At 41.4% G+C, this 27,099-nt stretch overlaps 1 protein-coding gene across 1 annotated transcript in view; it reads left to right on the top strand.

Annotated features, from left to right (window-relative positions):
• The window catches only part of LOC100577397 (trichohyalin), a 49,165-nt gene extending 22,330 nt beyond the window's left edge, over positions 1-26,835 (top strand). The window contains exons 3-6 of the mRNA XM_006569299.3: positions 26-258; positions 24,675-24,859; positions 24,940-25,071; positions 25,142-26,835. Coding sequence (XP_006569362.2) covers positions 26-258; positions 24,675-24,859; positions 24,940-25,071; positions 25,142-25,283 — 692 coding nt within the window. The 3' untranslated portion in view covers positions 25,284-26,835. The remainder of the gene's footprint in view (positions 1-25; positions 259-24,674; positions 24,860-24,939; positions 25,072-25,141) is intronic.
• The last annotated feature ends 264 nt before the right edge of the window (positions 26,836-27,099 follow it).

The raw sequence follows: 27,099 nt of genomic DNA, 5'->3' as shown, positions 1-27,099 counted from the left end.
CGCACGGAATTTTTTTACGTTCCAGCGGCGGAAATCCGAGAGGCTCTTCAACACGCGATCAAGGTGTCGCGGGAGGGGAGCTGCCAGTGGCCACGGCCAAGGGTGATTCCAGTTCGCGACGTGTACCCGAGCCCGTCGACCACCTACGTCCCGCACTGCGCCATCTTGCACAGGTGCTCGGACGACACCGGGTGCTGCAGATCGGAAGCCCTCACCTGCGTGCCCAAGCACTCGCATCGAGTCGAGCTTTCCTTCTACGTGAGTACTTGACCACCGTTGCTCGTCGATCGAATTCGTATTACGATTCCGCGGCGTGTTACGAGCGCGGATAAAATGGAAACGAGGAAGAGTTTATCGCGAAAGGAGAAAGTACGATTAATCGCGTTGAACGTGTTAGAGGAGAAGAGGGGAGGGGGGATTTATTAGCTCGCGTGTATTTCGGGTAAAGGTAATTTACGGAACGCTCGTTTTATCGAAAACGCGTATCTCGAAACGATTCGCGAAACATTGTCGGCGACGGGCGAGTTTTCTATCTCGAGCGCGCCGTGCCGGTTAATGAATACCGACGTTATCGGCTGAACCGCGAATTCGATGACTGAGCGAGACTGCGCGGTTTATCTCGCGCCAACTAGGGGAAAAAATCGATCGCGTAAATTTCTCGGCTTTCATGCCTGCCCATTAGTGTCACGGAGAACGAGTAGCGGAGCGCGCGGTCGAAGCGATCGTTGGAATGCCGCTGCAATTCCCATTTTTCCCCATTTATCCCCGGAGCTGTTCGATATCGCGTGTCAGAATTTATCGTGCGTACAACCGTAACAACTATCGATGATCGATCCCACGGTGTTATTTGTACTCCTCTCGCCCGCTTCTAACTCGATTCGTAAAGCTGTACCGTATTACCTATTTGAAACGCTTCACGATTGTTGATCGAACGACACGCGCCTCTCCTCGACGACGGTGGTCCATCGCGTCGCTATGGATACCCGTGTATTATACTCCTCTCTAAAAGGAATCGCCAAATTTACTGTATCGATATTTATATCTTGCTCTAAATTTTAAATCTTTTATAATTTTATAATTTTAAATCTAATAATTAGGAATTAGTTGGGTCATTCGTTGATATATATATATACATAAGATCGTTTCGATGATAGATTTCCAAGGAAGAGGAAGAAGAGCGGACTCGACTAATTAAACTTGGCCAGTTGGTCTTAACGAATCGATTAACTCTGATGGATCTATCGCATTGCCCCCGCGATCTGTATGCGTGGTCGATTGGATATAGAACTGTAATTTCTTAAACGATTCATCGAATCATCTCCTCGTCCGTTTACTTTTCGCGTCGTCATTCGATACTCGGAGATCGTTACTATTATATATGGGAGAAATTTAATAGTTGAATAAAGTTCACTTCGATTTATTTATCGTTCGATAAATAATAATAATTGCAAATAATCGAGTAACGTTTGAGGAAGCAGATCGTAACAGCTACCGTAAAGCAAGTTTGTTTTCGAAATTTTTAACCAGTTATTTACTTTTTCGATCTCCGTTGACGGAGAGAGTCGAGTCCTCGACAAGAAAAATCATCGCGATATAAATCGTCGATGCGACACAGACGTATGCGCAATATAATCGCGGAGGATGCAATTTACATTTCGCGGTAATTATCGTCCAAGCACACGGCGATCCCAAGCCGTGACTTCTCTCTCTCCAACTCCTGAGAAAGAGAATTGCGCATTGTCAGTTATTGAAATCATCGAATCCGCGTTTCCCCTTTAAACACAATCCATCCAATCAATCCGTCGATCGCGTCGTAAACGCGGGAATAATTCATAAATAACTTCATGTATATATATATATATATATATATATATATATATATATATATATATATATATATATATATATATAGTGTTTCGCGGCATGAATCGTAACCCCGGTGAAATTTACTTGATTTGACAATCGTTCACTTTCCCCTCACAAACCGGAGAAAGAGAAACAAATGAGAATCTTATTGTCGTTGATTCGACGTTGGCGAGCGAAACGCTAAAAACGTTTCGTATAAAACGTGGAAACCGTTAATTGCAAACCGTCCGGTGGCCGTGCACTTTCTAAAGCGGTGTAGCGCTATATCTCAAGGCAAGGATCGGTCGGTATATAATATCGTCGTTGGTCGCGGTGAACACCCACGCGGACCCACGCGGGCCAATCAGCGGCCGAGAACCGATCGTGATCGATGAACCGATTGTCCGATTGCCCATCGAGGATCGCTCTCTCGGGCGGAGGAGGGGGGAGGAGGGAGCAGATAAATTTAATGAGATACACTTTTTTTTTGCGACTCGGCCACAAGCCGAGTTACGTAGCTATATGGAATGCGAGCAATCTTGACCTCGGTCGGTAATATACATATATCGCGCGATGCTATTGAACCGTTATACGTGAATTATAGCGCAACTTGTGCCGCGATTATACGAGGCGGGCAAAAACAAACCGATGATGTAACCTGCCTCCGGATCGATCGATGGTAAAAAAGCGTTCGGTCCCGGCGCGCTCCAATTATCGATTAGTCGCGTTAGCCGGGCCATCCCTTTTCTTTTCGCAACGAGTCTTTCGCTTTCTCCGCGCGCGGGTCAAGTTGGCCGGGTATCAAATTCGTCTCTCGCGCGTCCAACGACGACGCATCGCGCATACGCCTCGCCGTAGCTACTTACTTACTTACTTACTTACTAACTTACTTGCAGATGTGCAACTAAGTGCGACACGAAACTCGGGGGGATGTATTAATAGGCAGCCAGCGTGGCTTCCGCGATACCGAAATACGCTGATTTATAATCTCCCAGACTAAAATCTCGGGGAGAACTTTAAACTGGGTTAACGTCTGTCGATGGCCAAACACCTAAAACCGTCGTGGCTCCATTATAATAATGGACGTGGACGTGAATTTGTCAGACATCGTTACTCCGAAACTTGGTAACTTTATTCGAACAAAACGAGAACGAAATTGGTTTCGTGGTATATAATAGGAGCTAACCTAGGGACGAAATTATTTTCTTTTCTCTTCAGTTTGACAGATACGTTTAAGAAAAAAAAATTAACATCGCGATTAATTGTAGTATAGGGAGAAAAAAAATACACGGTAATAAACGTGGATAGGAAAATATATGAATATTTATGATTCGAATCCTTAAGTAATCGCGCGAAAAACTTGTCTGCGGCCAATTAACTTGGAAAGCGCTTCGAATTTGACGAGCGTACGGGTAAATTGAACCTTGAGAATTGGAAACGGTGTTCTAAAGAAATATATTTATACGGAGAGATGTCCTCGGCTATTTCCATCGGCAAATATACAAATTACAAGATAGATATGCACCAGATATGGGCCAAAACGGTGATAATTTAACAAAATAACGATAAAAACGAAGAGAGACTGAAAATTATAAAATAAAAAAAAAAGAAGAAGACTTGGACGTGGAATGGAAAATAAAAAAATTATCTAAACTGAAGTTAGAAATATTACTTTTACTGCTTTCTCTCCAAAATAAATTAAACACAACGATATATTAGAATACATTGTGTACGCACAAGAGGGAAATTAATCCATAAACATTCAGTGGCTAGATTAAAAGAATGCTTTAACGGTGGCGACACATGCGCCCGTATGTGTCACGCGGCCGTAAACGTTGAAATTAATATAGTTTTGCAAAGTTTTGCGAAACGACTGTGACGGTAAAAAAAAAAAAAAAAAGGTAGAAAGTTTCTAAATACATTCGACTCTTATCGCATGGAACGTATATAAAAAAAGTATTACATCGCGTGAATTTCTAATACGATGTTAATGTTAATTACTTGACTTTAAAAGATTAATTTGCAATAAAGAGAAAAAAAGCAAGAGAAGAAGAAAAAACTTCTATCGATAATTTACGATTTAAAACAGATGTTTTATTTACAGAATATTTCTCAACTATTGAAACGTGACCGATTCACTTATCCCATTGCTTGCGTATTTCATTTAATCCGTGAGCGTTTAAAAAAGAGGATTTAAAATTTCTATTTTTTTTTCTAATTTACAAGAGAATGCATGCAATGTTTATTTACGCGTTCCATCGAAAATTATTTCTCATTTTTAGTTGAATTTTGTCCAATCGTATATATATGTATTCCACGTGGACGATGCGCACTGAGCAATTCGAACGGAAAAGCACGAACGTTTCCGAAACGAACCGAACATTTCGAACGGAAATGCACGAACGTTTCCGAAACGAGTCGAATTCACCTCGTTTGCACCGGATTGCCGTATTTCCCGCGGAAACCGAGGTTGATAATGCGTGGATAACGCTTCCATTTTTTTACATTTTTCTCACGCACAACGAATTATCAACGCGGAAATGCAGACCTAACGATTTCTCTCTCTCTCTCGATCTCGAAAGGAAACGTTACGTGTCACTCGCTTGCGTCAATTTTCGCGAGAAAGTGATCAGAGGAGAAATCAAAAGAAAGATGAGCTCAGTCCAACGAGTGGAAAGTGTCGTATCGGTTATGTAGAGCGATTCGATCGTAAAAGACGAGTTTTTTTTTCTTTTTTTTTGACAGGAAATTTTTCGAATTTCCCAAAGTTCGGTCCTCACGGACAGATAATAGCTCAGGTATCCGAGATTCTTCAAACCCTTTCGTCCCCCCTATCGAGACTCTATTTATACCTTTGGTTACCATTAGTTATCGCGAAAGCTTTAAGAGAGGTGCCTTTCGGACGGCGAAGCGCCGATATTTCGTGCCTCCTGTAAATTGATCGTAAAAGAAATATTTCGACGAATTTTTTTCTTTCTCTTTCCGAATAAATTTTGCTTTCTCTTTTTTTTTTTCTTCTTTTCTTTTACGAGCGCGTAATTCCACGATCCTCGAAATATTCGGGAAAATAAAATAAATATCCTCTCTCTCTCTTTTTCTTTCTCGCTCGAGGAGCAATTAAATAACACGGACAAGCTTTTCATGGAAATTTCAATGAAAATTCGCGTTTCTTTTCTCCTTGAGAAGACGTATCGAAGCTCGAAAAACTCCATAGATTATCGTTTCGTTCGAACCAACCACCTCAGCTGTTTCTGTATAACTGGAAACGCAAGATTAACGATTGTGAACAAACGGACCGAGAATATGGAGGAGGAGGTCGCAGACGTGCGTCGTCATTTTAATGGGACGCCTCTTATTTTCGGAATTACAACCGAGTTTCTCGACAAGTGGAGGGGAAAGAGGGTGGAGGGAAGCAGAAGAAATGCCATCCCATCTTCTTATCGCGTAAGCCTCTTACGCGAGAGGAACAGCCTTAAACGGTTCGAAATCCTGAAGGAAGGAAACGCGATTTCGTTTCGATTGGGGGTATATCTCAAAAGCGGACAAAACTTCCCTTTTCACGAGTAACTCTTCGAAATGAAACAATTTTTTATATAAATTACATAAATTTATGTAATATTTATATATTATATTAATATATTAATGTTTATATTTATATATAAATTTGACCCACAAGACAGTACGATTTCTTTTTTTAAGTAGTTACGTTGAAACCATTTAGATTTTATTTAAATTTTAAAAAAATTAAATTAAAAAATTAATTATTATGCATATTATTCATGTTTGTTTATTTATGATTTATATAATTAGTATGAAAAATTAAGTTAAATTTTGGATATTTTTCAATTTTTAAAAATATTTTTAAATAATAGTATAATATATATATATATATATATATATATATATATATATATATATTTAAATAAATATATAATATATAAATATTTAATGAATATAAATATGGTCGATCTCCAAGAAATAAAATTATTGTTTACGATATTTGCTATTTTTTTTTAATTCTTATTTTGATATTTGCGATATTTTTTTTTTAATTATTATTTAATATTTTTTATTCTTAATCTTAATTTTAAAAAAGAGTTTTAAGAACAAAATATTTCTTTCTCGAATCGTCGTAAACGACGAAGCCTTTTAAGCTTTGAAATGAAAAAAAAAAAATTACCGAGATAATTATAATTTTTATTATTATCGATACTAAAATAAAAAAAAAAAAGAAAATTAGCTCCCGACATAATCGTAATAAAATAATCGTTTGTATAAAATTATAGTGAAGATATATCGTGTTTGATATTATTCTTGAAAATTTACTTTTTCATTGCTCTTCGAGTCTAACTTTGAATATCAGGAAAAAAAGTTTCAGTTTCTCAAGGTATATGTGAAATGAAGTGGCTCACATTCAATAGGTTTAAAAAAATTTGGATGGAGATGATGATGTACACGTACTTGAAAATACGAAAATCTTTTAAAGATGGATCTTTAAGGAATCTTTCAAGATTCTTATATATATAAAAAATTTATCAGTTATTAATTTAGTTAGACGGATTAAATTATTTCATTAAATTGAAACTTAACTTAATCATTATATTATTGTTATAATACAGCAATATAACAATAATATAAGGATATAATAGTGCAGTTATAATTTAAATTAACTTTAAGGATTAATAATTAGAATTAATTATTTTGCGAAATTTTATGAAATTTCGAATTAAACTGTTGAGAAATTAAATTATAAAATCATCAATACCATTTTAAAAATTTTCTTACAAATTTATCAAAATACGACGCAGTTATATCAAATCAAATGCAACATCATGAATTTACATATACGTCATAATTATAATAAAATTTTATATGATTGAAAATTCTTAATAATTCGTTCATAAAAAAATTAATTTTTATCAATCATTTTATACTTCGCAAGCTCGCGAATAATAATAGCGTATATAAATATACGATTTCGGTGGAAAAATAGTTTTTCGAGTGCCGTTGTTCGATAACCGCTCAAGGAAACGTTCTTTTCCTTCCCGTTTCATATTCGCGTATATTCGTGGCGTGCGAGATCAGGTGCGAGGGAGCATCTGGATCGATATTCCCGTCTCGTGTTGTGCGGGCATGCCCTTACATGTTAACCACATCGCGCAATGTCTATTTTCGTCGGAATAAGCGCGGCGGCGCATCGTTCATTTCCCATTCCGCTCGTTCGTGGAATGGTGCCTCGCTCCCATCAGATACCCTCGTTTCACGCCAGTCAATGAAAACTGCCGTTTACAACCTGCTTTCGATGAACTGGAACATCGATCGACCGACGCAGAATTTTCGAGTCGAAGGGACGGGAGACGGTCGTCGCGAGACGTGGTAATCCTTGCTCGCGATGAAAATTCTAGATAAGCGAGCTATTGGATTTTGCTGCGCTCTGCTGTGCGACCCTTCTGCTTTCGGAAACACTGTTGTGAAGCGAGCGTTTATCGACGGAGTAGACGCGCAACATGCGAATATTAAAGCGAAAGAGGAGATTCGTTTTCAAATTTGTAAAGAATAATAATTTTTCGCTCGGTTTCGAGATTGGAATTTTTCGATCCCTTAAAAGTTAAACGAACAATCCGAAAATTAAAAATAAAGAAAATTAATAAGATTGGACAAAGTACATGGGTATGTAGCTAGACAAGTGATAATCGATAACTGATTTCAATAATTGAGAAATATTCTGTAAATTTATTAAAAAGCATTTAAATTTCAAATTTATTTAACGGGTACGATATCTCTAAACGTCTTTTTAAATTTGAATCGTTATAAATTATATTAAGTTTTTTGTTCTATTCTGAATTAAGCTTAAAGTAATTACTTCGTATTAGAAACTTTCTACTTTTTTTTACAGCCATATTTGATTCGCAAAAATTTGCAAATATATTAAAATTAATTTAACGTTAATTTAAATCGTTATAATCTATCGATAAATCTTTTTTTTCTTGCAAATTAAGCTTAAAATAATCACTTCATCATTCTTCTTCATTCAGAAATTGACAGATGCGATGATGAAAATTATACTAAAATTAATATAGATTAATTTCAACCAATCTTATATTATAATAACTCATTTATATAATTATTCATTCGCTATATTTTGGAGAAACGATAATTTTCCTAACTTTAGTTGGCAATTTTCTTATTCCGTTCCATCTTCCAACATTTATTCTACTAATCAATGTTAATTTCTCTTATTACGTTTATACTTTTATATTTTATATATATTTTTTAAAAAATAACAAATTCATAATAAAAAGCAAGAATTAAATCTCCGTGTTTAAATCGGGAATAAATAATCTCGAATCTATTGTTCGAAAGCAGCGCGCGCCATCTAGGTCGAGTCATCTCGGATGAAATTACGGCCTCTCTCGATTCGCTTCTGCAGCACGGGCTCGCCTATGTCCCCCCTTTGTCGAAAATTACGTTGTCCCTGCGCCGCCGTGTTGCCGCGAACACGTGGCAACGGTTGTCGCGTGAAATTTCAAGCGACAACCGGTCGTTTTCCGTGTGTGTCGCGGCGCTGTCTTTCTCCCCTTTTCTTTTTTCTTTTCCCTCTTCCTCGCGCCGTCTTTCGTAATAGACACTCGTGCCAAGCGGATTAGCATAAGACCGCTCGACGATGCAATTTATTTGCAGCTAGTGCCACGTCCGCCGACCGATGCCCCACGCTCGAATAAAGAATCGCGAAATCCGCTATCTTCCCTTTCTCCCCCCTCCCTCCTCCCTCCGTTTCCTTTATCCATCGTTCGCTTCGGAAATCGAGCGAACGAATTTTTCCCCCTCCACTTACGCTCCTTCTTCGTCCGCGCCAACTTCACTTCTCACTCGTGTGAAGTTGTCCATCCATCGACCGAACTGCAACTGTCTTTCGCGGTCGGAAAGAAAATATTCGAGAAAGATTCGGGATTAATTCGAGAAAGGGAGAAAGAAAGAAATTCCTATCTCGGTTATCGAGTCGCTTAAGATAGCTTATCGTCCAAGTTCAAACAATGGCATCTCGCCACCTTAAACTTTTACGTCGCCTCAAGTGTCTGAGAGAGAGAGAGAGAGAGAGAGAGAGCACGATCAACCACTTGCACGTTCTGGAAAACGAATACGCGCCCTCTTTCAATTCGGGAAAAACGGAAGTGGGGGTAAAGCTTTAATTCGAATGGAAGAAATTCTTTCCGCGAACGGGGTCTAAATTTGCCTGCCGAAACGACCCAGCGCTACGTTTTATGAATAAACCATAACGAGACGCGTTCTTCCTCGGCTGGAGAGAGAGGGAGAGAAAAGCATAAGAAATTGTTCGTTCCATCACAGGTTGGATCCACGACGGACGTCGGAGACGAACGGTCATAAATCTCGGAGGAGAGAGATCGAGCAAGGAATCCAGTTTTGCGACTCGATAGTTTTCCTATCCGCTCGATCTAATCGAAATATATCGTTGCGCGATACGTAACTAGGAAAGGAAATATCGATCCGTTCTCTCGGAGTTAATTCGTGTATCCGCAATAGTTTGAGCAATAATTTTATAACACGCGGAAAGTTTGGCGAATTCGAACAACGCGAGAGCGTGGCTCACAAGGAGACGATAATAAATTTTCCAACTCGTTGCTCGTCGTCCGTTTTCTTCCTCCGCTCCTTCGCAGTTCGTCAAAACGTCGCAAGAGGCGTGGCCGGCGGCTTCGTTTCGGCCGCGTACATAATTCAGAGGAACTTCCTAGTAGTCGCTCCTGGAGTTGGAGGCATTAACCCGTTTCAGAGAATGTAATCAATTCGATCCAAGGTAAATCTTGTAATTGACGAAAATTCGAAACTCAATGCCGTTGCAGAGTTTCAAGCATTAAATCCGATTGAAGAAGCAATTAGTTGGAAATTTCGAATTAAGTTTAGTTACTTGTTAAAATATTAAACGTTTCTCGTGTAATCTCCGTTCAAAATATTACAATTGTTTGCAATTATTATTCATGTTTCTAACGTCTAAATTATCGAGGCAAAATTTCTCCATCTTGTCTGCTTCTACCTTTCCCTCGGAATAAAATAAATTTCATCGAAGCAAAGTTCGATAAACTGTCGACGTTCGATATATCTCCGAATATCTCTCTCCCTTTGATCCTTGACGTTTCGAAGATTTTTTAATTTAATCGACGAAGAAGGATATCGTCGAGTATTTACGCTCAATAGATCGGCGACTAACCTCGGCTAACCCCTGATTGCGGCAACCGGCCACGGACAGCGAACGTTCGTTAAAGCTTTGATCATTCCACGAGTTAAGTTGCCGGCATTGTACACGCCGCGCCCCCCTCTCCCTCGCGCACGCTCGAGCACGATGGAGGGGGAAGTATACGAGCCTGTGCAGCATTTCGCGGCCCATTCGTTCTATGCGACCTTTCTCGCTTTTTTCGACCTCCCGCCACAACGATAGATTCTCGCCGTTTTCCCTCGCCTGGAAACGAATCCAACCGATTTATCTTCCGAAACAAATTGATTCGAATCGATTTAGTAGTAGAATGGGAGGAACTCGACGAAGGTCTCTACCGTTCAGCACGATTTTCGAAAACAGCTGTGTAACAGCTTCGTTCGCTCGATAAAACAGAGTGCGGTGTGCCAATGGCCGAAACGATCAGATCCTACAACAGTTTTCCGACAAGATCCGACAATTTGTCGCAATTATTCCATTTAACGGATACGATTTAGCCGCGAGGGATTTCCAATTTACACGCTAATTAACGTAATTGTTCCATTAATTGGAATAGAGAAAAAGTAGATAAGTAAGTTTATCGATCGAGCAAGTTCTTAAAACAGGTTAAATTTAACCTCTCCAATCGGTCCTTTTTTATCTCGTCCTTCGCTCGCGAATTCGTCGATTGTATTAGCGACAATGCCGAGTCGGCTAATTTATAGCTTATTCCCTCCTCGCTGAATATAATAACCGTTCCACGCCTCTCGAGCTCCACACCTTTTCTCTCTCTCTCTTTCAACCGTGTCCCTCGAATCTTCGCATCCGCTCAATGAAAAGGAAAACGAAATCGGCGTCGTGTGCTGCCCTCCACGCTCCTCCGTTTCGTTCCGTGTTCCAAGACACTAAAACTGCGTTGCATTATTCATTAAGCTTGATTCGCGAGAATATATATATATATATTTATATATATTTAAATAACTACTAAATATATATATATATTTATATAAACTACTGAGAGGCTAGGATGGATTTTCTGAGCGCGAAAGCTAACGAAAATACTATCTCCCTTTAATCGATTCGCGAGCGTTCGTCCCATTCCCGATGCATTATGCATGGGTATGCGATTCGTCGATACCTGGGATCATCCCATGGGGATATCCTCCTCTCTTCCTCGATATTCTCTCTTTTAAGCGAACGAAAAAAATCGACGGAGGAAAAATTAAGCGAATTTTACTTGATTACTTAATTTTGAATCAGATTCGATTCGTTTAAAATTGAATGGAGAGAACGAACCGAGGCGACGATTATAAATCGACTCTCTCTCTCTCTCTCTGTCTCTCTTTCGACTCTCCCCGTGGAGAATCGTGCAACAAGATCCTTAAAAAAAAAAAGACAGCTCCGCCTCTTTTTCAACCGGCCGAAGATTCTTCGAAATCGCCTCGCATCAAGGCGAAGAGGACGCACTCGACGTTGAGCTCGGCTGACGGATTTGTTACATTTGTTGCGTCCGTTTCGTATCTCGAGAAGGAAAGAAAAGAGCGAGATTCGAGGAAAAATTGGATCGATTTCGAAAGGAGAGTGACGAGAATTAATTACAGATGAATTTTCCATTGATCCTGAAACTTGCTAAAATCGCCAGTATTTTCAAGCATCGTCTCTTAACATTACGTAGGCGGGGATGGAAAAAAGGTTGAGCGCGAAAACAGGTTGTTTTTATTCGAATTTCTCGAAGAAACTGTTGCCCGTTTCCATGCGACTACCTAGGAGCTCACGCGAGCACGTCACGACGTCAGGTAGTACATACACATAATGGTGGAAGCACCCACGCCTTTTCTCTCCACACCCACGAGAGACGGCGAACGCGCACGCGCAAACAGCCTCGTCGGCATTTTTCCACGCGGGGCGATCACGCTTTGTTTCCGATCGGTACGCGTCAACGCGAGAGAAACGTTTTCTCGATCGTATAAATATCGAGATAACGGCGAGAGGCACACGACACACGGTTGCCGCGACCCCTGTTGCGAGCCGCGATACGTATCTTCGTGTATATCGACCGAGAGAGTCGAAAGGCCGGACGGAGGAGAATCCGGGCGGAGGAGGGAGGCCGAGGTGAAATTGACGCGATCCGTCCATAGGTAAATCCGAAGCGTGAAAAATCCGAAGAATGCATTTGGAAAGTTGGAGTTAATATATCTTACGACGATTCGACGTTTATCCGTTCTCTTAAAGTGCTCTCGAACGCTCGATTAATGGACTGCGGCGCGAGAAGATAACGATCGAGTGGCTCGTCCGTTTCGGATAGATTCGAAATCGCGCTGCGCGCGCATCCTCGGCTCGAACGCACCAGCCAATCGGACAAAATTATTTCTACCCGTGTATAAAACGTACGGTGTAAAAATATGATTGAATGCGTTTAAAAAGAAATTAACATCGCGTTTAATACGGGATAAAAAGGAGGATGGGTGATAATAATCGATGTATAAAAAAAATATTTGTGACTTGAGCCTTTGAACAACTGCAGTAAAAAAAGTATATATGCAGATGATGTGAAAGAAGTTGTAACAGCCAATTAACTTGGAAAGCGCCTCAAATTTGACGAGCGTACGGATAAATTGAACCTTGAGAATTGGAAATGACATTCTAAAGAAAGTTAGAAATATTATAATTGCTTGTTTCTCCTAAATACAATAAATTAAACAACGATAAAAACGCGTCTATTATAATATATATGTAATAGATAGCTTGAAATTAATCCATCAAATATCAACGATTAGTTTAAGGAACTACTTCTTTCTAGTGGCGAACGATAGTTCGATCGAGCCCGTATGCGTCATACGATCGTAAATGTTGAAATTAATATAATTTTTGCAAACTTTTGCGAAACGAATATGACGGTAAAAAAAAAAAAAGTAGAAAGTTTCCGTGAATTTTTAACGCGAAGTAATTACTTAATTTTAAAAGATTAATTTGCAAAGGAAAAAACAACAAACTCATCGATAATTTATAATGATTTAAAATGGATGAGATTTAAATGCTTCCTCGATAAATTTACAGAATATTTCTCAACGATTGAAACGTGACCAATTAATTGTCTACACATACGTTTAAAAATAGGATTTAAAATTTTTTATTTTTCAAATTTATAAAGAGATTCTATAGTCGTTACATCGAAACAATTACTTTTCATTTTTATTTGAATTTTGTCCGATCAACGTGCATCGTAAGGAACGACGGTGTATACTGCTCGGTCGATAACATTGATCCGGCACCGTCGTTTCGCAAAAGTTAGCTTCGCTTACGTCCGCGAGGCTAATTACGTTTTAATTGCGGAGGAACAGTTTTCACGGGCAAACCGCGGTCGTGGAAAAGAAAGAAAAAGGAAGGAAGATTCAGTTAGCGTGCGTGGGCGATAACGACGAGACGGGACACGTGCGCGCACGCCCCTTTCGTCTCCCTTATAATCTACCGTCACATTTTTCCATTCCTCTTTTTCCCGCTTCTTTATGATCGATGGTTACGTTTCGTTTAGAATGAGTTTTTCCCTCATCGTTTCCCTCGTCACCACTGTTTTTTTTTTTTTTTCATGAAATTTAAAATACCGTTTATCTCTTCTGAACGTCGTTCAACGGACAATAAAGTGGCTGGCAATTATCCACGCATACCTACGTACGGGCAGGATAGTGGAAGACACAGGCCAACGATAGATCGCAGGTGCATCGCGTTAAAAAAAAAAAAGAAGGATGTTTTCTTAGCAGCGGCTTATCGAGGAGTGCCTTTATCCACCAGCTCCTCGCCAACCTATTCATACGTTTTCACTTACGTTACCACTCGACTCTCGCGCTCACCTGTCCTGTTCGTTAGGCGAGTCGCGCGAGGAATCGAGGGAGAAAGATGCGGCCCGAAAAAAAAAAAGAGAAGGAGAGCGATTTATCATCGTCGCGCAATGGCCGTGAACCCTACGCTCTTTCTTTCGCCTTTTTTTCTTTACAACCACGCTGCTCGATTTCACGAGACATTTTTTTGGCCGAGTATCATCGATTTATACCGATTTATCAGTTCAAATGACTTTCTGAATAGTTTTCCATTTTTTTTTTTGTTTGAGTAGTATCCGGATATTTTTTTTTTTTTTGACTTTCTGAATAACAAGTGTTTCATTTTTTTTTTTTGTTTGAATAGTAACAAGTATCCGGATATTTTTTTTGACTTTCTGAATAAGAAGAGTTTTTCATTTTTTTTTTTTTTTGTTTGAATAGTAGCAAATATTCGAATATTTTTTTTTTTTTTTGGCTTTCTGAATGAAGAGTTTTTCATTTTTTTTTTTTATTTGAATAGGAAGGATCCGGATATTTTTTTAACCGATCATCGATCTATACGAAGTCATTAGTTGAAATGATTTTCTGAATAAAGAATTTTTCATTTTTTTTTTGTTGACTTTCTGAATAAAGAGTTTTTCATTTTTTTTTATTGACTTTCTGAATAAAGACTATTTCATTTTTTTTTTTTGTTTGAATAATAGCAAGTATCCGGATATTTTTTTTTTGACTTTCTGAATGAAGAGTTTTTCATTTTCTTTTTTTTATTTGAATAGGAAGTATCCGGATATTTTTTTAACCGTATATCATCGATTTATACGAAGTCATCAGTTGGAATGACTTTCTGAATAAAGAGTTTTTCGTTTTTTTTTGTTGATTTTCTGAATAAAGAATATTTCATTTTTTTTTTTTTTCGTTTGAATAGTAGCAAGTATCCGGATATTTTTTTTTGACTTTCTGAATAAAAAGTTTTTCATTTTTCATTTTTTTTTTTGTTTGAATAGTAGTAAATATCCGGATATTTTTTTGGCCAAATATCATCGATCTATATGAAGTTATCAGTCGAAATGACTTTCTGAATAAAGAGTTTTTCATTTTTTTTTGTTAACTTTCTGAATAAAGAATTTTTTATTTTTTTTTGTTGACTTTCTGAATAAAGAGTTTTTCATTTTTTTTTTTTATTTGAATAGTAACAAGTATATATTTTTTTGGCCGAGTATCACCTATGTATACAAAGTTATCAGTTGGAATGACTTTCTGAATAAAGAGTTTTTCATTTTTTTTTCTTTTGTTTAACTAAGCAAGCATCTAAAAGGTTGAGATTTATTTTAAATAAGAGAGAACTCGGTCGGTGAAAAAATTCGATTCGAGATAACCTATCCCGGATCGATCTCATCGTCAATCGTTATCAGCGATTGATAAAAAAAAAAAAAAAAAAGGAAAGAAAAAAAAACACGAGATTCCGTTTAAAAGTACAAGTACTCGCTATCTACAATTTTGTTCACGCGTCGAAAACACCGCCGGAGCCCCGTTCCCTCGGCCCTCGGAGCGGGAACACGGCTCGTAAAACGTGAAGCGATGTAATTCCGCGAATCACGTTCGCTCTATCGGACCACCGTGCGCGAAATTACGCCTCGTCGCGATTCTGCACGCCCGACGCGCGATTGCCACGACTCGTGGACTCGTGGAGGGGGGGGGAGTGGATCGATGCGCCCGACCCGAGAATATAACAACACGAAATACGCGCCGAAAACCGCGCCGAGTTTCCCTCCGGGTTTCGAGTCGGTTTCGAGCCTCCGAAGATATATTCCGCGTGAGTCAGCCCGAGGCTGACGTTAAAGTTGCCGGGTGCAAAGATCCGCCGCGGAAAATAGTACACCAGGACCGGGTGTATAACCGAGGCAGCGGCCGAGTTTCCAACTTTCCAACGGGTCTGAGGGGACGAGAGGAAGACGAAGATAAAAACTCACCCTCGAGTATATATATATATATATACACGGTTAATCGACACTTACTTTCTCGATAATTACTCGTAAAATTTATTCGATATTAGCTCGAGAGGGGGAGAAGAACGGGCTCTCTTGTTGTAAACGGTGTATAAATGTAAAGGAACAAAGATCCTTTTATTATTCCCCTCGTGGTTTACGAGGCTCGTGACTTTACGCGTTTAACGACACCTTTATTACACTCTCCCCCTATGGATTCGCGACCTGGGTCACTTTATTCCTTCGAGTGGAAAACGCTCGATTCGAGGGGGGCAATACTTGTAAATAGAGAGAGGAAGGAAGGAGGGATAAAGAAAAAGAAAGTAAAGGAAAAAAATGAAGAGGAAGAAGAGGAAGAAGAGGCAACGCATCTTTATGCGGGGCACGCGGGACAATGAGGACATTGTCGCTCCTCTGGACGACGTAGTACAAAGCTAACCGGAAATTCATTGTTCTTCCTCTGGCTTCGGTTGAGAAGAGAGCGATCACCCTCTCTTCTTCCCTCGCAGGAATTCCAGCGTCGCTAATATTAACGCGTTGTTACCACCCGGTTCAAGTACATCGTTCTGCGCAAGCCCCCTCGCTCCCCCCTCCCTCCCCCCCGACAATCTTCCTTACGGACTGCTATTTCGATCGTTCGCGCGCGATACGCCCTTTCGCGAAGCTTCAAAACTCCTTCGCGTGCCTTCGACGTTCCCCTCGCTCGAGGAGGAGAGGGAGGGGGGACAGGAGGAGGAGAAGACGCGAAAATCGAGGATGGGTGGGGAGAGGGTTTGCGAATTGTCGATTAAGAAGCGGTGGGCAATTGCGGTCGGTCGATCGATCGATGGCGTGCTCGGTCGGTAAAAAAAAAGACGGATGTCGCCCGATATATATATATATATGTGTACTTTTTTCTACAAGTCGATTTTTAAGTCGATATCGAAAGGCAAACAGGGGCGGAGGGAGGAGCAGAGAGGGGAGGGAGGGAAGACTTACACGAGCCGGTATGTACATAAATCTCGCGGGTCATAGCGATTAATTACGGCAGGAAGCGGACCCCTGTAATTAGATCCTCCTCTCGAGTGCCCTGCCTCTCTACAACCGGCTCCAAATCTCGATCGAGCTCCATTTACACGCGTTAGTCTCCGTTCCGAAACTCGTCGCAAATCGCCCGATTCCTTCCTTCTCTCCCCTCTTTGATTTATCATCTGCTCGCGTTCTCCGTGTTTCCGCTACTTTTTTCCCCTCCTATCGTTCGGGCAATCTCCTCGTTTCTTTCGAAAGGGATGGCCGAAAGGAGAAAACGCATCGCGCGTCACCGATATCTATCATCTCGTTCGTTGACAAATTTTCTCGAAGATTGAATTATCCACGTGTTCAACTCTGTCGATAAAAGATCGAAAAAAGTATTTTTGCTTCCATCATGGTGTATTTGTCACATGCATCAGTCTAAAACGATTGATCTGTGATTTAGAATATCGACGCATTAGCGTAGATATAGAATCCGGAAAATTCTAATGCGTCGATACGATATAAAAGTTTTTTTTTGTCCCTCATAATATGCGTAGGCTTGTTACGATTTGTAACGGCAGTTTAAAATTTGTAAGTGTAATTTCGTATTCGAATTAAGATAATATCGAAGTAATTTTTACGATTTTATTAACTGATGGAGACAAGCGATTTCAACGAAGAACCTCTCTTTCCCTTGTGCCGCCCCTTCTTTCCACCAGTGAACAGTAAGCGAGGTAGCTCCGCGCTAATTAATAAAGCAGGCTGTGTCAAAGCGGTAGAGACGGTGTCGAGATCGACAACGGACGGCAACGTGATCTGTGCCGATGCGTGCAAACGACCGAGATAATCCGGTGATAACGCGTCGACGACTAGTATTAGTTATAATCCGACGCCGCTTTCGAAACACGGATCCGCTTCTCCATACCCGCTTCGTTATCGTTTCGAATTATGCAGGAATTATATATCCAAGCGGGAGGAAAATATGATCCTTCGGTTTCTCTCCCCTCGAAAAAACGTTTAGATTCGGCGAATCCCTCGTTGGACACGCTCGGCCGACAAATTGTCGCGCGAGAGATGGATCGTTTTTTTATTCGTCCTCTTCTCCAAAGCGGAGGACGCGCGCAAAAACTGGCCCAACCGCCAGGATTGACTTTCAAATTCGAAATTCCTCGATCGGTCTTCTTCTCGCCCTTCCACCATCCCCCTCCCCCCCCCCCTCCCCATCATTTGACGCGTGCGAATGCCGTACGAGATCTATTTCATAACTGAAAATCGTTCAACCGAGCACGCGATACGCTCGTTTGGAGAAGAGTCTAAATTTCCACTCGCCACGCGGTATAAGAGATATCGTCATTTCTTCCCTGTTCTCTACTACCGTCCAGCGACACGATATTCTTCCGGATAAACGCGAAAACTGGTTCCCTCGAGAGTCGAGGGGAGGGCAGGGAGAGTTCTATCGAGTTTAAAATGGATCGGAGAGGCGATCAGGCGGGGAAAGGCCTGTTGGCTAATTTCTAAAAGGCGTTGTGTCGTTATTACACGTGCACGCGATGTACGTACACGACTTCTCGCCGCGTCGCGAGGCGACGACGGGTGGGAGGTGGGAGGCGGAGGTGGTGCGCGGTTCAAGACCACATTCCATGCCCGTGATGGCGCAAAAAACGGTGAAATGTTCGTCCGCTTTACTTCTTACCGTGTTAACCACGCGTGCGCGCGATACCGATGCGCGATCACGATGCGCACGAGCGAAACGTACGTTATTCGTTGCTGCCCTCTTTCCGAGCCACCTTCTAACCAATATTTTTCCAACGGTTTTAAAACCGCCACCGATTCATCCTACTTACGAAGTACAGTCGGTAAATAGTAGTCCCGATCGAGTTTAATTTCCTTCGTATTGTCGCGAATCGCGAATCTTGGCACGAGCGAACCGACCAATCTTTCGCGGCATTATATACTACTAGCTATTAGCCTCGTGTATAATGTTAATTAATCCGCGGCATGACTCGAGTCGATCGTTATCCACGTCACGATGTCGAGGGTAAAGAATCGATATCCCGGATGTATATCGCGTCTCTTTTCCTCTCGTTCGCTGCATTCGACACGATACGTCCCATTATGCTTATGAGACGCAATCCGTGTTATTTCCAATTCGTCACTTTTTAGAGATTATTTCTCGAAAGAAACGTAAGGTAAGGAAAGGTAATCGAAGCCGAGCTTTCTTCCTCGATCCATGGATTCGATCATTCGGAGGAAAGGTCGTAAACGCTTTCACCGGGCCACGATTAAGCGACGGGGACGAGAAGCGAAATCGTCGATCACGTCGTCCGGGTGGTTAATGATTATCGCGAGGGGAACTCGCCTCGAGCGATCCGAATCTGCAACTGGTTTCGAGCAGGTTGAACACGGTGGCCGCCAAGATTTATACACTGTTTATCGGCCGACAAGTAAAATTACACGCGACCTGTCATCGGGGGGAGGGGAGAGGACAAATTGAGACGCGCCTATCTCCGCGCTTCCGGAAAATGCGTTTCGGTCGATAAATCGATAAACCGATAAAAAGCGTCAAAGATGAGTGTAATCTTGTTTCGCCACGCTTCCGATAGAGATCTCGATTGGTCGCGGGGAACGCCCACCGATAATCGAATGCGAATCGCTGGTTACGCGCGTGCCGCCGGTGAAAAACTGCCACCGCTGTTTTACCGACGGGACTTACGAACCGAATTATTCGTCCTTTTCTTTCTCTCTTGAACAATATACCGCGCGCGAGCACGGAATATATATATATCCACCTGGAACGGTATTAGGCGAGTTGACGCTGTCGATAAATCCGCATGCCGTGCAAACCGTGACCATACCACGCGTAAACCGATCCGTGTAGCGGCGGCTCGTGCGGTTCGCGCCAACGTACGCCTCGACGCGATCGAAATTCCCCGTGAAACATCTTCATTCCTTCTCTCTCTCTCCTTCGCTCTCTGTCTAGCCAACTGTAATAAGACATAAGATCCCTTCGTCGATTTGTCGTTCAACCGACGTGAAAAGATTAAAGATGAAAGCTCCCTTATGAACGGGAGCTTAAACGATAGAATGGATGAAAAATATCGGCGTTCCACGAACGGGATATATTATTTCGAGGAGGAAGTTATTAAATGTTGAAAAGAATCGTGATCGTTCTATCTTGGAAGCGACGTGGACTCGAGGCAATTACACAGATAGAATCGAAGCGCGCGCAGTAAAAACCAGTTCACGGTCGAGCATATCCGACGGAATATAATCGAGCGCGTAGGTGACGGTTGTTCGCATGCTAGTCACGAATTAATTATCGTTTCGCAACACTTTTCGAACGATGATTCGATTAATCGTTACGTCGAATCGCCGAGAGAAAGCTTTTTGCAGAAACTCGCAGAAAGCATTCCCTCCGACAATGCTCGCACGTGCGCGCGCGTTTAATCGCATTCCTAGAAAGAAGATCGAACTTCCGGGACTCCTACGCTCGACGAATTTGCCTCGATCGATCGATGCTTTCTCGAGGCGAATCCACCTTCCTCGCCTAAACTCGTTCCTTTCTACGTTCCTTTACAACAGGACCGGAATAGCTTCGATGTAACGAATACCAAGCTTCGTGTTTATCCGAGTAACGAGATCGCGTATCGTCGTGTATCTGTTGGCGCCTATGCGTCCTAACAAGCATCGTTATCGCCACCCGCGACGATAAGGGAGAGATCGAACCTCGCGAAAAATCCGATAAAACTGTCCGCGGTCGAATACGCGATCGAGATCTCACGCGCGAAGATAAACGAGTGGGAAGGATCGCGAAAGATACACAAACATTGTCCGAAGATGGAGGACGGGTGGGAGGGCGGCGCCGTGTAATTCTTTCTCAGCCAAAACATTGGTTAGACTCGCGCCCCGAGTCGATATCTGGTCCTGAGAGTAGTAGGCTTTGAATGGGCCGGCCGAGTATATACACTTATCTCTCTCCTGCGAGGAAAGGAGAGAGAGAGAGAGATACGCCGCTTCTTGGAGTAATAACGGCGAATCGATCGACCACCCGCGAGACGAGAAAAATTTCTCTCTTTCTCTCTCTCTCTCTCTAGTAGTTCGCCGATGGTGGTCAAATGTTGGCTGGAATCGGGAAGGCGATTCAACCGCCATCTCGTATATATTATACACAAGCGGTTACAACCGAAACGGTAATGGAAGACGCGAGCTTCTACGTCTTATTCGAGTCACGAACTCGACGCGCCGTCCCGAAAATTGCTGGAAACAGAGCACGAAATATACAACGATAGAGACGGTTCACCGATCCCGGGATCCTCGTGATTTCGTGCTCGTTTCCCCGCGTGTTTCATTCACGAGTGGATGCCCCGAGCGAGATACCGGGGAATGTTAATGAGAACCGGCCGGTCAGCTGCTGGTCGTGATTTTACCTACGAAAAACGAGAATTCGATTCGTTTCCCCGATTTCCTCGCGTGAAAAAAGCGTGATCGGTGAAATTGAATACATTCGAGTTACACTATATAACACGTTATAACCTATAAGCGGCATTCACCGCAAGTAAGTTTAAAATCTCCTTTCGTTCGCGAAGGCAAACAAGCTAATGCACAAGCAACTGGAAATACTCGATTGCAAAGATCGCGTGATTTTTCAATTCGAGATTTTTATCCGGCGGGAAAGAAACGCGGAAAAATTCGGAACGGAAAACTCGTCGCGAGAAGATAGCGCGCCTAGTGGCCATTATATAAATACTTTACCGAGTGGATTGAACGGCAGAGCGCGACAGTGGCGGCAGCGGCGAGCCCGCGTACTTCCTCGATTCAACGGATTCTCCATTGAAGTCCCCCGTCGCGACTTGCTGCGCGGAATAAAAGGGAAAGGAATTTTGCTCGAGTCGAATATCGAGTATCGAAAAATCTCGTCGGCTATGAGAAATCGCTTAACGATAATCGATCGTTGGATCGTTTTCGATTAAATTCGCGACCGTTACTCGGTCGTGAATTCAACCGGTGTACGCCACTGGGGAATGAAATTTATTACCACGGCCAGGCTATTCGTCAAGAACGATCGCGAACCTCAATCTCGGCGCAAACGTATTACGAAGATCCGGCAAGAGATCGAGAGGAGAGACCGTCCTTAACTCTTCGGATCGATTTGTCCTCCGCGATTCTTTATTCACCCACGACCATCGATTTTCTTCCGCTCTCCCTCCCCTCCCCCCCTTTATCCCTCCGACTATCTGTCTTCGAGCAACCGCCGAGGAATAACATTAACCAACGTTCCATGAAATTTCATCGTAAAAAAAAATAAAAAAAAAAAAAAAGTCAACCTTCCTTCGCTCTCTCGCGCTAATCACCGATCCCCCTTCACTTTTGCATTAAAGCAACGAGTATTTATTAACCTAGAACACGTTGAATCCCCTTCTTCTTCTTCTTCTTATAAATATATATTTGCCCACGTAACAAGGATACACGAAGGCTGAGAGAATTTGCTCGATCAATAATCATAATTATGATAAGCGGAGAGGGGAAAAAAAAGAAGCTTCGAAACAAATGATCGTCAAGTGGCTGTCCATCAAATCGGATCAAGAAAAGATCGAGAAGAAGAGATCGAGTTACCCTCGGACAAAGTGATCGCGACGTCTCGTTCCGCCAGCCTATTGTATCGTATCTTGATCCTTGCCACGATCCGTAGATGCTCGACCCAGTTAAACCGCGGCTCAATTACGCGCACGACCTATCAGACTCCTCCTCGTTCCCGCTTGTCGCTCGGATCGAGAGACCGATGCCTCGATCTCGAACCAGTTGCGTTTCGAGAAAAAAAATGGAGAGAGAGAGAGAGGAAAAAAAAAAGAACGCAGTCAGACTAATCTGTATTCCCACGGGAGATCGGCCATTTCGTTCCTCTTCTTCTTCTCCCCCCTTTCCTTCGTTCTCGTTAGATTTACGAGCTTTCTACTCCACATTCCCGATACCCGATGATGAGAGAGAGAAAAGAGAGCAATTGAAATGCAAGACAGATTAGAATTATCCGCTACTGGCTAATTCCGAGCGCGTCGATAGCGGTAGCAATTAACGTTGAACCAAACCAACTTTTCCAACGATCCCACTTTCAAAACAATGTCTTTCGACTTCTATCCATATTTCGCTCGTATCCGTGTCCCGATTCCCCCGTTTCGCATGTATCGTTAATATAAATTCGAATCGACGATCTAACCTCAACCGTCCGACCGATCGATAAGAATTAAAAAATTGGATAATTAAATGTCTTTCAATTTCTATCCATATTTCGTTCGTATCCCGATTCCTCCGTTTCGAATGTATCGTCAATGTGGACAAGTTTGAATCGATGACCTAACCTCAATCGTCCGACCGATCGATAAGAATTAAAAAATTGGATAATTAAATTGTCTTTCGACTTCTATCTATATTTCGTTCGTATCCATGTTCTGATTCCTCTCAATCGTTCCCTAATCTCAATCGTCCGACCGATCGATAAGAATTAAAAAATTGGATAATTAAATGTCTTTCGACTTCTATCCATGTTTTGTTCGTATCCGTGTTCCGATTCCCTCGTTTCGCATGTATCATCAATGTGGACAAGTTCGAATCGACGACCTCAACCGTCCGACCGATCGATAAGAATTAAAAAATTGGATAATTAAATATCTTTCGACTTCTATTCATGTTTCGTTCGTATCCGCATTCCGATTCCTCTCAATCGTCCCCTAATCTCAATCGTCCGACCGATCGATAAGAATTAAAAAATTGGATAATTAAATGTCTTTCGACTTCTATCCATATTTCGATTGTATTCCGATTCCTCCGTTTCGCATGTATCGTCAATGTGGACAAGTTCGAATCGACGACTCAACCGTCCGATAAGGTTAAAAAATTGGATAATTAAATGTCTTTCGACTTCTATCCATATTTCGTTCATATCCGTGTTCCGATTCCTCCGTTTCGCATGTATCGTCAATGTGGACAAGTTTGAATCGATGACCTAACCTCAATCGTCCGACCGATCGATAAGAATTAAAAAATTGGATAATTAAATGTCTTTCGACTTCTATTCATATTTCGTTCGTATCCGCGTTCCGATTCCCCCGTTTCGCATGTATCGTCAATGTGGACAAATTCGAATCGACGACCTAATCTGAACCGTCCGACCGATCGTTAAAAAATTGGATAATTAAATTGTCTTTCGACTTCTATTCATATTTCGTTCATATCCGTGTTCCGATTCCTCTGTTTCGCATGTATCGTCAATGTGCACAAGTTTGAATCGATGACCTAACCTCAATCGTCCGACCGATCGATAAGAATTAAAAAATTGGATAATTAAATTGTCTTTCGACTTCTATCCATGTTTCGTTCGTATCCGTGTTCCGATTCCCCCGTTTCGCATGTATCGTCAATGTGGACAAATTCGAATCGACGACCTAATCTGAACCGTCCGACCGATCGTTAAAAAATTGGATAATTAAATTGTCTTTCGACTTCTATTCATATTTCGTTCATATCCGTGTTCCGATTCCTCTGTTTCGCATGTATCGTCAATGTGCACAAGTTTGAATCGATGACCTAACCTCAATCGTCCGACCGATCGATAAGAATTAAAAAATTGGATAATTAAATTGTCTTTCGACTTCTATCCATGTTTTATTCGTATCCATGTTCCGATTCCCCCGTTTCGCATGTATCGTCAATGTGGACAAATTCGAATCGACGACCTAACCTCAACCGTCCGACCGATCGTTAAAAAATTGGATAATTAAATTTGCGGCGGATCCTAAATAATATATGACAAGGAGGGATCCTCGGTTATTTTTGCAGACCACGAATGTGGGTGGCGGTAGCGTGGTGGAGAAATTGTCTTTCTACAATCACACGGAATGCGAGTGCCGAGAGAGAACCGAGTACGACGCGAGCAACGAGAAATCCTTGGAGCACAGAGTCTACAGACACCATCCGTCCTCCTCGCAGCCTCAAAACATGAGAAGGGCACAGCCGAGAAAACCGTGAGTTCTTCCGCCTCTAATCTTTTGAGTCTAAAAGAAAAAAAAAAAAATTAATTAATCTGCAATTACGAATGGATCAGGTGCCGGTGTCCCTCGGAATTCACACCGAGGATCACCGTCGATGGCGTGTGCCAGTGCAACTGTTACGAGAACCGTCAAAACTGCATCAAGATCCGACGAGGGAAAGGTTACTTCTCCCTCGCTGATAGATTGTGAGTAATGCTCTTCCGATTTGTCACGATCACGAATTCTCGAGTTCGAATCCTCTGCGTTTATTTACAGGTGTATACAGAACGAAGAGTGCGCGATGCCTAGCTGCGAATTTGGCGAATACATGAGGCGACAAGGCAAGTGTCCCAGGAAAAAGGACAAATTCGACACGATTGTTAATCATTACACGAACCATCACCGGTACAGGAGCTAGAGGGAGGTAGGAAGAACGAGAATAATCGTGCCAGTGGGAAGAAGAAGAAGAAGAAGAAGCCATGGAGGAAGAGGAAGAACGTGAAAAAAGCGCGACGAATAATCAACGGTGCCATTTTCCTTTCCCAGTGCCTTTTGCGAAAGACTCGATATATACATATGTATATGTAATAATACTCTTCGAATCAATTTACATGTATTTTCACCCCGGACATTACCGCCATTATATTTTTCTACTGCTATCGTAATTAATAAATCGAAAAAGAGGTACTTTGATCGAAACGCGAAGGTTCGTCGAGTGGTTCGAGATTATCGCATCCCCTCGTGTTAATTCTGTCTTCCTTTGATACTTCGATCGGTGAAATTTCGTCGTTTCGATCCCAATTCAACGTGTGGATTCAAACGTGTCGAATCTTTCGATCTTTGTAAATCGTGAATAATCGTGATTTGCTCGGCTAAAACTTGTTACAGATCTGAGAGAGGGATGGAATTACTCTTGATATAATAATAGACTCTATTGTCATAGGACGACGAGCCTAGTCCGAGATCCTGTCTCCATTCTGCGCCAGACGATTCCCCTCGAGAGTTCGATGAACTTATACAGTCAATCGCCCGTGCGAAGGACACCGACGGTCGTATACCAAAGCGAGGAAATATAGTAAACGCGAGAAGTAATTGCGCGCAAACTTAACGTAAATCTCTCGATATTCTCCTACGATTTTATGTTCACGCGTAAATGTGCAAGAGATACTTGTGTTCATCGAAGAACAAATCGAAAGAAGCGAAAAACGAACGATACGAACCGAACGCGTACAAGCGAGAGATATAAATAACATTTTTTCCCGATGAACCCACCGTAGGATCATCGCCTATCTGTACAGATGATGGATCTTGCGAGTATACGAGATGAGAATATTGTAAGTTAAGTATACGAGAAGAAAAAGAAGAGAAAGGAAAAGAAAGGAAGTAAAAGTACGAGTTGTCCGATCGCATCCTTCGAATCGTGAGTGTTTCGTATCGTATTCTCCTAATCGTGTTTTCTACGCTTTATTATCGTAGTATGTACTTATGTACTTACGTATCTAATAGCCAACTTAATCGTGAAACCGATTTGACAGCTTGCCCAGCATTTACGAGCCAATCGAAACATCGTGTACAATTGTGTATACATCGTGTATAGATTTACGTTTTAAGATTTTACTTGCATTGATTTTTCATTTTCGATTACTTTTATGCACGTTCATTTTCATATTATGCGAAATATAAAACAAATACAAATTCGTACGGATGGCGTTCAATCGTGTCATTTTCCGCGCAATCACCAATTTTTTTTTTAATTTTGATCTATCTATGATCCAATGTACGTGATAAATCAAAGGCGTTCTTTCATTTTTTTCTGCCTAATTTTCTACTATCGATCGTGAAAATGTACAGAACGCCGTTTAACATTCAGCTTGCTGTTGTACTCGCTACCAATTCTAGCCAATATACATATATGTATACATATATAAATATAGACGTAGTCAATAAACCAATAAAGTTGTATAAAAAGATTCATGAATATATATAATTTCAATAAAATTATAACTTTAAATAAATTTTTTGTGGAATTTTATTTTATTCGAGAACACTTTAACGTTACTACTCGCACAAACACTAATTATATATTTTTTATAGAAAGAGAAGAAACCCGTGTTAAGTATCATCGGATCACTATGGCCATCTAGTAGTTATGTTAGGAAGCGATGCTTTTTGCAATTCACTAGACGATTCAACGATAGATCCTATTCTTTAAATTAAAGCATAGATGAAAAATA

The sequence above is a fragment of the Apis mellifera genome, linkage group LG4 (genome assembly GCF_003254395.2).
Source record: "Apis mellifera strain DH4 linkage group LG4, Amel_HAv3.1, whole genome shotgun sequence".
Taxonomy (NCBI): domain Eukaryota; kingdom Metazoa; phylum Arthropoda; class Insecta; order Hymenoptera; family Apidae; genus Apis; species Apis mellifera.
Note: the sequence above shows the minus strand (reverse complement) of the source record. Positions and strands in the feature narration are given on the sequence as shown.